Here is a 13599-nt window from a genome sequence, read left to right on the forward strand (position 1 = left end):
ATATTGCTATGTCTTTATACTGCTTAACCTGAATTAAACAAGCTAGGACTTTGTTGCTTTAAAACTTTTAAATAAATTTTAGGCAGTTTTAAGAGAAATAGGATCCATGTGATCTGAATACCAATCTGATGAAACAGTTGTACATATTTATTCTCTGATTCAACTGTTTTTACCAGCACTATGTACTAAATTTTCTGGAAATACAAAAAAAAAAAAAAAAAAAAAAAAAAAAAAAAAAAAAAAAAAAAAAAAAAAATTAACAAAAGACAGTGGTGATTCAATTCACCACTTACTGCTTATGGCACTGAAATATGTGGATTAGTCCACAGACTTTAGACTTTGATTTTTGACTGATTGTCACTTTATGCTGAAACTGATTTCTACCAGTCAAATGTGTATTTTGAAGTTGTTGGTATAGTTCTTGAGGACAGTAAAAATTCTGCTGGGGTATTAGCATTAAGGAGATTTTTCAGTGAGTGGCAAATGAAAAGTCAGATACTTCAGTCATGATAATCACAAAAATATAATGAACTTTTAATTTCAGTAATGATATTAATTAATTATCATTTGAGACTTTGACAGTGAAGTATAATTGGACATCTTTGCTCCCAAATCTACTGTAGCTTTTAATAAATCATCCTATACATGTCATCATTTATTTTCTGTGATTAATTGTATCCTTCTTCAGAAAAAGAAGTATGGATTTTTTTTTTCTTTCATTTACCTTTTGGAGAAGTTTGCAAGCCTTTGTGATTTATATTTCCCCATTCCATCTCTCTTCAAGTCATAAAGTCTTACAGACTATAAATTAAATCACTAGTACTAGAAGCTTCCTTCCCAATGTGGGTCTCCTATGACATTAGAGAGCACCTGGAAGGAGAGCAGACTCAGTTGATATAATTTAACTTATCTTTGAGGGAGAGCATGGGATTTAAGTTTAAAATTGGTTGACGAAAGTAGGATACATAGTATGGGAAAATAAATTAGGGAACAACAATCTGTTTCCATATATATATATATATTTACTAAAAATTTGCCAATGCAGCAAGCAGTTAAAAGGAAAGTAATTAACATCAACATTGTGTTTTGTTTCTGGTATAATTTCTGCAATTATAACAGCTTTTCCATTACAAACATATTGTAAAATATGTTGAAGGAGTGTGCTTTTATTTATGTACCCATTTTCTTAGAAATTAAGAAGTTGAAATGAGAAAATAATTTATTCGAGGAAACATTCAGTAGATGTGGTTTGCAGTCTATATTATTATCAGACCAAAATGGTTGGTCAAGGCAGTCACTTCTAGTTGTTATCTAAAGAATAATCCTCAGAAACTGTTTTTACGGCCACTGTATTTTCCTGAAATTTTAAGTACAAAAATCCCCAGAGTTACACGTGCTCTGCATTAGCTATGTGAATTGAGTCTTGCCTTTCTCTTTGGACATTTCATCACTTTGAGGTTTTAACCTGGATGGTTTCCCAGAAACCATATGTCTTAGAGGCTTTCTATTGTTGGGAATTTATGTTCCAGGGCTTCACAAGTTCTGATGGACTACATTCTAGTGTCAACATGGTATGTAGTAGGATTGATACCACAGCTGAATAAAACTGAGCTGTCCTGAATGTAGGCTTTATTGTCAGAACAATTAACTCTTGCACTGTATTGCTGGTGCCTGTCTTTATCCCTCTATGTACACTTTTTCATAATTTCTTAAGACTATTATTATTGGCATTTATAAATAATACAAGTAAAAAGACATTACAACATCACTATGCTGTGGGCACCCCTCTAGAGCAAAACCTACGGCTGCTTTAGCATAAGAACTTGGAATGACTGGAAACTTGACATCATCACTTAGAAAAATGCAAATTGAATTAGTTAAGCAATGAACTTTCTTTTTGATTTTTCACCTTACTTTGAATACTGTCCACAGGAGGTACAACTGACATGGTGTACAGCAGCAGAGCTTTGAACCAATTCTGAAAACTTTATGCTGAAAACTTAGAACTCACTGTTATACCAATGTCCCAAACACAGTGATTTCATTCTTCTGAAAGTGAAAACATCTCACCCCTCCTAGCCAAACTGTAAAGTCTTGCTCCTTGTTAAATAACTTTTGTTTATGTACTGCTACAATTTTACTGGATTCTTAAAATTTGCACTCTGGATATTCAGTAGGACCACTTTTCTTATGTGCTTGTGCTATAAAGAAGGCCATTAGAAGAAGGGTATGTTGTATAAGCTGCTAGCCACTTTCCTTCCTTTAATTTCTACCTTTTGCTAAATCTTTGTATATTTGACTTTTTTTCTTCAGTATTTTATTATAAGATGTTTTGGCAATTCATATTGTCTGGATTTTAATGCAATATAATATATTTAGAAATAAGCACTATATGTGTACCCTTCTGGGAAGGTATATGCACAGTATGACATTGTATGAGCTCCTGTTCAGTGTCACTTAGTGACTTAAGTCCAGTCTATTGTAAAGATAATATTTCACAAATTTTTTGACAGGTTTGTCTTATCTAAACAAAAATTCTGGAAAAATAAATGGAAAATATATCTTAGTGAAATAATACAATTTTTTAAAACAGGGTCTACACTTCTTTTGTATAAGAAAGCTCGTGGCTATGCCTGTATTATAGAGTATTAAAATCTATTTCTCTAGAAAACAGAGAAAATATTCTCTTCTCAATTCATAGCCTTATGAATATTGAATATTTATTAACACTGTATTACTTGCTGAATAAATTATAATATCATATAATGAAATACATGTTTTAAATAAAAACTAAAGGCCAGTCAACTAAATCTAAGAATCATAGGTTTGGAAAGGCCTCTAAGATCATTGAATCTAACTGAACTTAATGTATCTGAAGATGCTTAATCACCTTTTTTGTGTGACTTATTTCTAGCACTTATGAAAGGGATGGTTCCTTTGGATACAAGTGGCACCAAGGAAGATTCTACTAATGCTGCTGTTAGTGAAATGAAGCTGCAAGCAGAAGGAGGAAAGCAGTAGAATATTTTACGAAACCACACCAGTTTTCTCTGTGGTAAATTCCATTCCACTTTTTTTTTGGTTTTGAACAGTAGTAATTCCATCTGCTCTAGGAGTGACGCACCCTTAATGGTTCAAAAATTGCCAAACACTCAAATAAAAGAGCACCAAGAGTGATGCTGATGAACTCTTGTGATAATTTAGGTGGCTTGCACACCAAAGGCTTTCGGGGATTTTGCTATTCTCTTGTATCTGTTTCTGCAGTCCTCTTAGGCTAAATTTATTGTATTCCTGAAATACTGTGAAGTGAAATACCTGTGACATTAATCTTTGCTATGAGCTTATTTACCCCTGTACAGGAATTTGTTCTGAAACTTGTTTTTTTATTATGTTTAGTAACATAATTAATAATGAAAAAATATTCAGAAATTGCCTGTTACTATGAGAGAGAGTAATTACACAGTGTTGTACATACACATTTGTGATTTTAGGTCCCTCCGTTTGAAAAAATCATTTAAGAAAGAAGTGATAAAACAAAATTTTCTCAAAGCGAGTAAAAATTCACATCTTGGTTTCAGGTTCAGCATATATGTATTATAAGTTGTCTAGAATTATTCTTTAGGCCAGAACAGTTTTATTAGATGGCCTTAGTTAGGCACTTTAAAGAATCTGAATCTCACCCATCTGTATCAAGAGTGTTGAAAGGCACTTCTATGTGGCTGTGAAAATTTTAAAAGCAATTTTTAATGTTCATTTATTTATTCTGTTTTGTTCTCTATTAGAGAAGAGATGTTATATTGATTGTAAAATAGTATGGAAATACAATATTGCACATTTGTATTTGTTCAGACATCACTATTCTAAACAAATTGGATACAATTTTGCATTACAGTGGTCTCAAAGAGCAAAGCAAAGAAGAATTTTCTGTCTAAGAATTTTGCTGTCTAAAGAAATGCATGTGTTTCTGATGGTTCTTGTTTTATTCTCCTCTCAGCTACTTCTGGCTGGATCACTGCTAGTGTGCCTTAAAAGACTTGCCAAAGCTATCAGAGTACTGTAGCAACATTAACACCATTCCAACAATTTTGTTTTGCAGACTTCTGTCATATTTAGAAAGCCTATTTCTTCTCTGAAACACTGTCATTTTTTAGCAGTGTAGGTGTCTCGGGTATAATTCACAGGCCATGATGTGCCATCTCAAAACAGGACTCTTTTTCTTTTTGTTTCCAATACTCTCATGAAGTGTTCTGTAGTCCCGGTGGGTGCTCTGGATGGTGCACTTCCCTGACAATCACGTTGTGTTCAGCTTGTTTCAAACAGAACAACATGCTGAGAACATCAAAATCAGACACAGAAATGAGAGAAAGGTTGAGTTCATTCTCCATGAACTTCAATTGCTTAAAAAAAAAAAAAAAATCTGACATGGTTAAAAGTTTTCTTTACCTTTTGTTGTGTATTATGCTGTGCATGGTAGCACTGGCATTGGCTTTTTGCAGACTTCTGGCACATCTCCTCATTCAGAGGGTCAAGAAAACAAAACAGGCACATCCATCTGTCTGATCTCAATGGCCATGACAGGAACAAGAAAAAAATCAACAAATAAACTTCTGCTCTCTACAAAGAGTGTCGATGTCATGAAACAGTGTTTAGCTCAAGCCTCTGCTACTATAAACTAAACTTACTTTAAGTGGATCCAACATTTGTAATTTATTTTTTTTATTAGATCAGAGTAGAGGTGGAAATATGGCATTTAAAATATTTTAACTGGTTTGGTCTGGTGAAACTTAAAAATTGCAAAATGAAATGTCACCAGCTTGCAGACTTTATGGTACCTACAAATTATGGCCAAAACATAGAAAAGTCACTTTAAAATATATTATTAAGCAGTAAATCACATTCTCAAAACACCTTATGTGGTAGCAAGGTCTGGTGTATGGATTGCTGATGGAAAACCGTTTTACCAAAGTTTAAATGTTTTTGTGACATGAAAGTAGGTAAATAAATGGGCCTTTGAGAGTCTTAGCTGGGAAGTAATACCAGAAATACAATGTCCTATCTTTTTCCTAAGGAATTTGTAAAAAGTTTTATGTATTTATACATTTTTTCCTGACTTGTAACTTAGGAATCTGAAGTATGTATTCTTAAAACAGGATCACTACTGCTTTATATTGTTAGAAAACTAACGATAAACAGCCTGATCTTCCTCACATCAAGTATTGAATCAACTCTACTATATAGGACAGAAATTACTACTGGGTGAACAATTTTGGCTTTAAAACTTTAAGTATGTTCAATGCTTTGCCTTTGTCCATGTGACTGGGTTTTCATCAGTTTTATATCCTTTTATAAAATTTTCTAAAAGGGGTGGAAGAACAGAAGAGACGTCAAACCACACGCACACAGAAAAAAATTCTTACTGAGCAGACTTATGGACTCCAAAGCCAGGAAATTCTTTCTGAAATTTACCCTCTTGGCATGGCAGTCTAGATAGCATGTAATATTTGTCTCTCTTCCACCTTTAATAGCGGTTCATATTACAAAGTGAATTTTGTTTCCTCTTTACTAAGGCTAAAGTTCCGTTCATGACATTATGTGAAACTGTCCCTTTGTGGTTTAAGAAATAATATTTTTTCCATATTGGTCTGAAATAATACTCTTTTGTACACTTTCAGTTTTTAAAGTAGAAAAGCAGATAATTTTTAAATAAAACCTTTTGTATATTTCATATCTTAAAAATTGCTGTCCCTTCTGGTAGCCAGATTTTTTTATGCTTTAACCCTTTAATGACCTGTTACTCAATTCTTACCCAGAGCAGTGATTTTCAATAATCAAAAACGTGGTATTGCATACACAAAAAAAAATATGATGGTTTAAATCTTTGTTTTGTTTAGCTTTTGGTAAATCAGGCAATTTTTTATGTATGTACTAAATACATACAGATTTTTTAGGCTAGTATCAGGCATTCTTTTTTTCTTAATGCTGTACTGAAATACAGTGCTTCAATACTGTGCTTTCAAAAATGCATTGGTCTTCTATTTTAGCATAAAATAGCTGTCACATGAATAAGCTATAAATTTTATGCCCTTCAGTTCCTATTGTTTTACAGCAGACTTGAGAGTACTTAATTACTTTTGAGATTATATTTACTAAACAGACAAAATAATTTATTTTTATTGTGTAATTATGTCATCCTAAGAAGAAATGTCAAAATAAAAATAAAAAATAAAATTTTACAGTGCAAAACAAAGCAATTTTCTTACAGTTACTTCTCAAATTTTTGATGGAAATCAGTCTTCAGTGATGGTGAAAGTACTCCTTGGATATTCAAAGCTCAGCCACATTTTTACTAACTATTACAGCAAAGTAAATAAAGAAAATATATGAAACCCATACAACAAAGAAACTACTATTCTAAAATCCATTTCTGAGCTAAGGAATCTACATATCAGTTCATCTCTGGCTTGCAAGGCATAGTCTCTGCACTGGGTAGCACTGAATGGTTTTTCATGAATGAAAATGCCAGTATTACTCTGAAAGGAAATCAGCAGGTATTTTTGTTACACTGACTATGATTTTTATGGCGAAAAATGAGAAGTCCGCAACCTGGATGCATTCTCATATCTATAACATGCAGAAAAAAAAAATCATAAATTTTTGTGGCATTGCTTTTTACAATCAAATTTTACAGTACCTATGTTAAACTCCTTGTATTTGCAGTGTGTTAGTAACAAATGTATCTCTCTCTAAGCCCTTGTCACCCCACAGAAGTAATTGATACTGAAGTTAATGTGAGCTGCAGGTCAATATCTGACGACACAGACTTGTCAAAAATGGATGTGCAGGAGGACATCACACAAAGTCCTGCGATTTTGATGTAACTGTAAAATTTAGAATCAGTTATAGAGGAAAACGAACAGTAGAAGGGATGGAAAGCAATTGATGATTAAATTAAAATTTCAGAACACTTTTATTCTTGTTGCCTTAGCTTAATATTAGCCTTATAGCTAATATTTACATCTGAATGAAAGTGATCCCTAAATCAAATTCCATCTTGGATTTTTTTTTTTTTCATGCTTAAGTACTTTCTACTCTAGCACAACTCAGCTCTTTACTGTAAGCATGTCTGGGCTGCTGTGAATATGAATTTATTTGCTTTTCTATGTAAATAACTAAATTAGATTTTAAATCTTAAGAATATTTTAGTGCTCTGTATGAGGGTACAACATAGCAGAATCCAGTAACCAAGTTATTCAAAAATCTGCGATGCTTCTGGGAATGTTAACAGCAAACATGAGGAACATTGCTCTGGTTAAAATCCAGCAACATCCAACTTTTATCATTTGTGCAAACAATAGCTCTCCTGTTTCCAAAGCTGAAGTTTCACTTCTGTCATTTTTCTGGCTGAAATAATGAGATTTTTTTTTCCCTTCCCCTAATAATGACAAAATCTATAGTGTGAGAATATGCAGTGATTATATTTTTAAATTTCTAGTCTTTTTATTTGGGAATCTACCGGGTGCTATTTGGAACTAAATATTTTTGGAACATGGTTGTTAACATGTTTTTGTTAAATTATTACATTTAAAAACAAGAACTGCATAGAGATGTCTCTTTTAGGATGATTTTGCTGTCTGTTTTTAGCGACACGCTCCTTGATAGGTGTTTTGTGTAAGTACAACATTGTTCTTGAGTAGTCTGTTATTTTCATCTCTCTTCAGACCAGAGCTGTTTTGATGTTAGACTGCTTTTCTCATCTGCCATCTACTGTGCACTAGTGTGTCAGAAGACATTCCATCATTACATCACCTACCCACTGTCAATAATTTTGGTAGTTTATGTTCCCATGGAATTACATTAGTGTTGATGGCAATTTTTTCTTACAAGCTCTTTTCAAATGAACTCTGACACTCTTATTTTTTTACTAACATAAAAGCTACGTAGGAAATGGACTAACATCAGGTCACATACTGTCTCATTTTAAAGATTATTCCACAGGCCAAGGTAAATGTCTCTTACTACATTTGTCTAGATTTTCTGATTGCCAGCATTGATTCTGCTATTAGTTTGTAGAAGGAAATGGTAAAGGATAGACTTTGCTGCAATAACCCTGAATATTATTGATTCGAGGCAAAAAAATGAGACTACGATAAATTTAGGACATCTGTCTAAGTGCTTAGTCTAGAGCCTAAAATACTCATATTAAAAAGTGTATTTCTTCAGTGTGTTAATATCAAATCATCCTTATAAGCAGTTGCTGACACCTAAAATATTTTTTAAAAGTGATACTGAAATTTGCTAAATGTGATCAAAAGGATTTCTGTGTCACTCACACTGTTAAACAAGCATGGAACTGGGAAACAGCCCAATTTATGTTTCTGGCATGAGGCTCTTCACAGAAACCACCAGTGACACAGTTTTGTACTTAGTGTGGAAAATGATGAAGATGAGCTGTGTTTTGCTGGTGGCCAAGAGGACAGTTTGCATCTGTGGCTGTTTGGTGTAGGGAGCTCCATGCGTGCACCATTTTTATTGAGGCTTTCACTGCCGGGTGCAGCACTGACAGCACCATTTCACTCAAACAGCTGCAACCATGAAGACATCATGGAGCTGGCAGAACTTTTGTTACATGTTTTGACTAACAGAATGTCAACAAGTCCATCAGAAACCTTGGAGCTGTTTGTTTTGTCTTCACTGGAGCAGTCTTCAGTGCAGTCATAAAGCTGGAAGATACAGAAACCTTTTTTCAGTGTGAGCTACATCAGCGGGGAGGCTCACTAGCCATGGAATGTGAATCCATTAGTATGTTGTCCATTGATCAATTAGAGGTCTATAAATTAACAAAAAACTAATCTAAAAACTTTTTAAAAGTGAGACAAATTATTCTTACATGATAGTCAAAAAATCTCTGCAAATATGAAAGAATGAAATATTATAGTCAAGAAACGCTTCATTTTTCCAGAATGTAATTGCTTCAATTTCAGTAGAGTGGCCGACTAAAATGAAGCTCCTGAATATGTTAATCAACAGACATCAACCCACTTCGTACCATCTCTTAATGTCTCTTTGATTTAGACTTAACTATGTTCCACACTTGGAGGAAGTCTGTTATGTGTGCTGTGCACTGGGTAGCAAAGTTGAAATAATTCCACTGGAGGCAGCTGATGTGCTGCAGAAGGAATACAGGCTCTTGCAGTGTATTTGAACAAATAGCTCAAATGTTCAAATTTCTGCTGTGGTATTACATTACCAGAAGAAAGCAACAAATAGAAAAATACTTGAATTGTAGGTAAGGGTGTCAATACAATAGCAGTGTTTTACTGAGGTTTTGAAGGTGTATAACTTTTAAGGCTGACATTTCTATATATGCTTATTAGCAAGTGCTGGGTTTTTTTTTTTGGTTTTTTTTTTTTTTTTGGTTTTTTTTTTTTTTTTTTTTTTTGGTTTTTTTTTTTTTTTTTGTCCCTTGGGGCGTATGAGAAGAAAATATGTTATTCGCTTTTGATTTCTGGAACATGTTTTGCCATTTCATGCTGCCAGTTTCTATTTAATTTGGGGTTTGCTAAAAAAAACCAAATAACCATCTAATTCTGATACTTCATTACAAGCACTCCTAATTAAATTAGTTGATATATGAGTCACTTTCCTCCAGATCTTTTGTTTTCATTTCATTTGAATGAAATACAGTGGTTTTTTGCAGTTAGTGTCCTAAAACTGGAGCAAAATTATTCTTGTGAACTAGCATTTTGGTTGGGACATTCCAAAACTAACATTGACCAGGCAATTCATATACGTGACACTGAATATATTACATCATATTTCCCAGTCAGCTATTGTCACTGCAGTATAGTATAAGGAATCTGCAGAATTTCAACAAATAATATGGAATTGAAATGTTTCTGTGCTGGTATGAAGTCAGAAAGATCTGTTTAATACCTTATTGTATTGGTTAATGTGATAAAAATAGGTATAGTGAAATGAAATTCCTCAACATTCAATTATTTCTTGAGATGAAGTCCTTGAATGTTTAGCAAGGAGTCCAGCTCTTCATACATGTTGAGGTTCACCTTACTGCAGTAACCAGAACTATTGCAGTTTCCTTCAGACTTGATTTCTGAAACATAAAGGTGTGGTCAGTCTTCTAATAGCTGTGTAGGCATCAGGTATATCCTGTCCACATAATTATGTCTTTTTCTTATAGACATTGACATGTCTAAACATGTTCATACAGTGTAAAATTTTACTGCTCAAAAAGAAAGATTGCCTTTTATGCTTGGAAATCCTGACTGCAGTAAAGCTAGCAGAGGCCTTGTCTGTAGTATCAGTAGAGTTACAATTTTGTGCTGAGTTATAGAAAAGGGGAGAGAAATATTTTCTTTGTCTATTTTTTCATTGCATTCTGAAGGTCTGCAAGTCTGCAATATGTGTTGGTCTGATGAAAACAAATGTTTGCTGAAAAATACATGATCTTATAAAAATCATATGGTAGCACACTCCAAAACACTTGGAATAATTTGACACTATCTCATTTTTATATTTTATTTCTTTTCAGAATCTAAGAAATGAGATTTTGAGTTCATTTAGGTTCCTGTATTTTTTTCAAGAAGACTAAAGCAAAGTTAGTTATATAATGAAAACTATAGTACTTCTGAATAATGTAAATCCAAGCTTATGAAATTTGAAAAATTCTGAAATTTGAGTTGCAGCTCTTTGTTCCACTTTTATGTGTTCTGCTACAGCTTTTTCAAAGTAATGAAGCCATCTCCAAGGAGAGATGGTTCATCTGTTAATATGTATCAATTGTATTTCACACTCATGACTAAATGTTTTGTTTTATATCACTTTTTCAACTGATCTAGTAATTCAATGAGTACCCAAAATGGGGATTTTTATGTGTGTAGGGAGAAGCTAATTATATCTTACATCTAAATTCCAGTACTATTGGTATTCTTTTTTAGCAAAAGATTCACAAAATAAAACCAGTTTTAACTTTTTTATCCTATGATATTTTAGTTCCAGGATAGCTTCACAAGGTATTTGCAGTCCACTTTTTCCATTATCTGCCATCTTCAGGGAGGAAAAATGTTCAACTTGACTATCTTGAGAAGTATGTAATGAATTAAAAAAAAAAGAGTCTAGAATCATTTAGGTTGGAAAAGACCCTATAGATCAAGTTCAGCCAAACTACTGCTTGACTATTACTTCCTGTAAATCGCATGGATGCACATAAAAGTAAGTCTACAGGTTGGCTTTTCAGAACACTTCATGCAAGTTTAGGAACAATGCATTGTAGAAGTATAAAAGGAAGAACTGTTACTATGTTGGTTTGATGCACGAGTCCTTGCCAACCTGTGAAATTTGAGATACTTTGTTAGACACAAGCTGTGGCTCATGTCACACCAGAACACCAATTTTATTGTTGAGTTGCTGCTCTGACTTCAGAATGCCTATGCCTGATTTATATCAATATGAAGCCAGAATGAAATCTCATGCATAAAGCTTAAGTACCAATCAAAGTACTAAGTGCTGAGATCTTGTCAAGTGATTGCAGTGTGAAGTATATGAAAGCTGTCTTTTGTGCTCTGAGTATGTTGCTGCAAACTGCTTGGCACAGTCTGCAGGTATGTTTAAGTTTGGTTAAGGCTCTACTAAGAAAGTTCATATGTTAATTTAACGTCAACATTTGTACCTACCTTCTGCAATTAGGCTATAAAATGTTAGCCAATGAGGCAGTAACGAAAATATCAAACTACATTGCACTTTTGCTGACTTGGGACTTACTCCAAGCAATTCCTGAAGGCAGCGTTGCAAGTCTTCATTGCATCTTAGGAGATAGTTGATACCTTTGCAGGATCAAAGTTCCTAGCTGTACTTGTAATTTAAAGTATTAACATAAAAACTTGTAATTTTTGTAAGCTAACATAATAAATTATTTTTCCAAGCAATGCATAGCATCTGTATTCATTTACCTAACATTGCCAAACTTATGTAAAGGCCTGTTTTATGTAATTGATCTTTTTTAGTTTTGTCAAATACAGATGTGTGATATGGAATTACATTGCACAATTTTCTTCTTTTCTCTAGGAGCAATTGGATTTTTTATTTTGTTTTCTTTCTCTTACTGTAATATTTGTTGAAAAACTGAGATGATAGTTTCATTATGAGAATAAGTTTTCTTCAAAAGTTTGTATTCAAAATACTTATTTAGGTCAAAGATTTGTATGCCTTTAAGGACCCAAAAATCTGGCAACGTATTACGGTGTTACAGTAGGAGTGGGTCTTTACATTGGCCATTATTGACAGTGTTTCCAATTAGGACAGGCTGTTTGCCTGTAGTGTCTTAGAGAGTGTGAACAAGATTCATCCGATTGAACTTGAGTCCATCTAAATGAACCTGCTTTGTAGTCAACAGGATCTGTAGCATCCTTCATCTCAGCATTAAGCAGTCAGGGTTTGATCAAATTGCAGTGAACTGCTCTAACTGTATCATTTAAATCTCCATTTAGTAAAAAGGAGAATCAGGCATCTGCCTTAGATGCTTATTGCTTGCAGTATAAGCACCGTGTCCACCCACAGAGTGGGGTCTATCCACGTGTACTTTACCTGGATTCTGGGGTAAATTCTTTATTGCCTTAAATAAGAGACACCCCTGGAAGCAGTGAAATGGGATGCAGTTAAACAAGCAAAGAGATTGAGCCATGGCAATATTTAATGAAACAAAAATCATTGCTGCTGGGAAGTTCCACACAGCTAAATTTCTATGGAAGCATTTAATGGAAAACAAAGCCTTGTGTTGTATTTTAAAATACAAAGTAAAACAAAACCAAACCAAACCAAAAGATATTGCATAATTCCATATAATGAAGTTTTCTTTCTGGTTTCTCACAACAAGCTGACCAAAATATAGTTTCTTTATATACTGAGAAATCAGTTATTGAAAACCTGTAATTATTTTACTAATGTCATTTTCTTCAATTACATATTCTCTTGCCTTTTGAAATTAAGAGGTTTTGCATATATTTTACATATTTTTTCTGATCTGCAGTTGTTTATGACAAAGTTACTTTTCTTTGGACCATTGTTTTCACTGATGATAACAGAGTTGTTTCTTTCACACATGATTATTCCTCTCTTACAGCAGCTGTTGCACAACACTTTTGCCTCTTCTTAAATCTGCTATCCCAGAGGCTCTACCACCATTGCTGAAGGGCTTAGCCTTGGCCCTGACAATTGAGCTCTTGTGATGTAGATAAATAACCTACAGGCTCCTTTACAAGTGAAAACAAGTAGTTTATTTCAGTTTCCTTTTGGATACCTTCCGAATGTGATCCTTAAGTAGAATTTTAAAAGCAGTACATATTACTGTCTGGAAAATGCTGCCTGAAAACTTCTGTTGGAAGCATCAATGGTTCTACAAGAGACAGGATGCCTATGAGGGCAGGTCAGTCAACATCTCCAATGCTCTTGGCAGTGGACGCCACTACAGCTCAAACAACACTTCTCAATGGGTAAGGAAAGTAGGATGATAAAAAGAGTGAACGAATTAGTTTCATAGGAATTTTAGTTGTAGTCTCAGAAAAATGCATTTGCTGTGACCTCTGA

General features: G+C 33.7%; 1 protein-coding gene across 2 annotated transcripts in view; it reads left to right on the forward strand.

The window, feature by feature from the left end:
- Positions 1-13599, forward strand: part of CEP128 (centrosomal protein 128) — a 215761-nt gene that overhangs the window by 95180 nt on the left and 106982 nt on the right. For both annotated transcript variants that reach the window (XM_053979575.1, XM_053979574.1), the window contains exon 25: positions 2915-3055. In XM_053979575.1, the coding sequence (XP_053835550.1) occupies positions 2915-3021 (107 nt within the window). In that variant the 3' untranslated portion in view covers positions 3022-3055. The remainder of the gene's footprint in view (positions 1-2914; positions 3056-13599) is intronic.

This window comes from Vidua macroura, chromosome 6, assembly GCF_024509145.1.
Source record: "Vidua macroura isolate BioBank_ID:100142 chromosome 6, ASM2450914v1, whole genome shotgun sequence".
Lineage (NCBI taxonomy): Eukaryota > Metazoa > Chordata > Aves > Passeriformes > Viduidae > Vidua > Vidua macroura.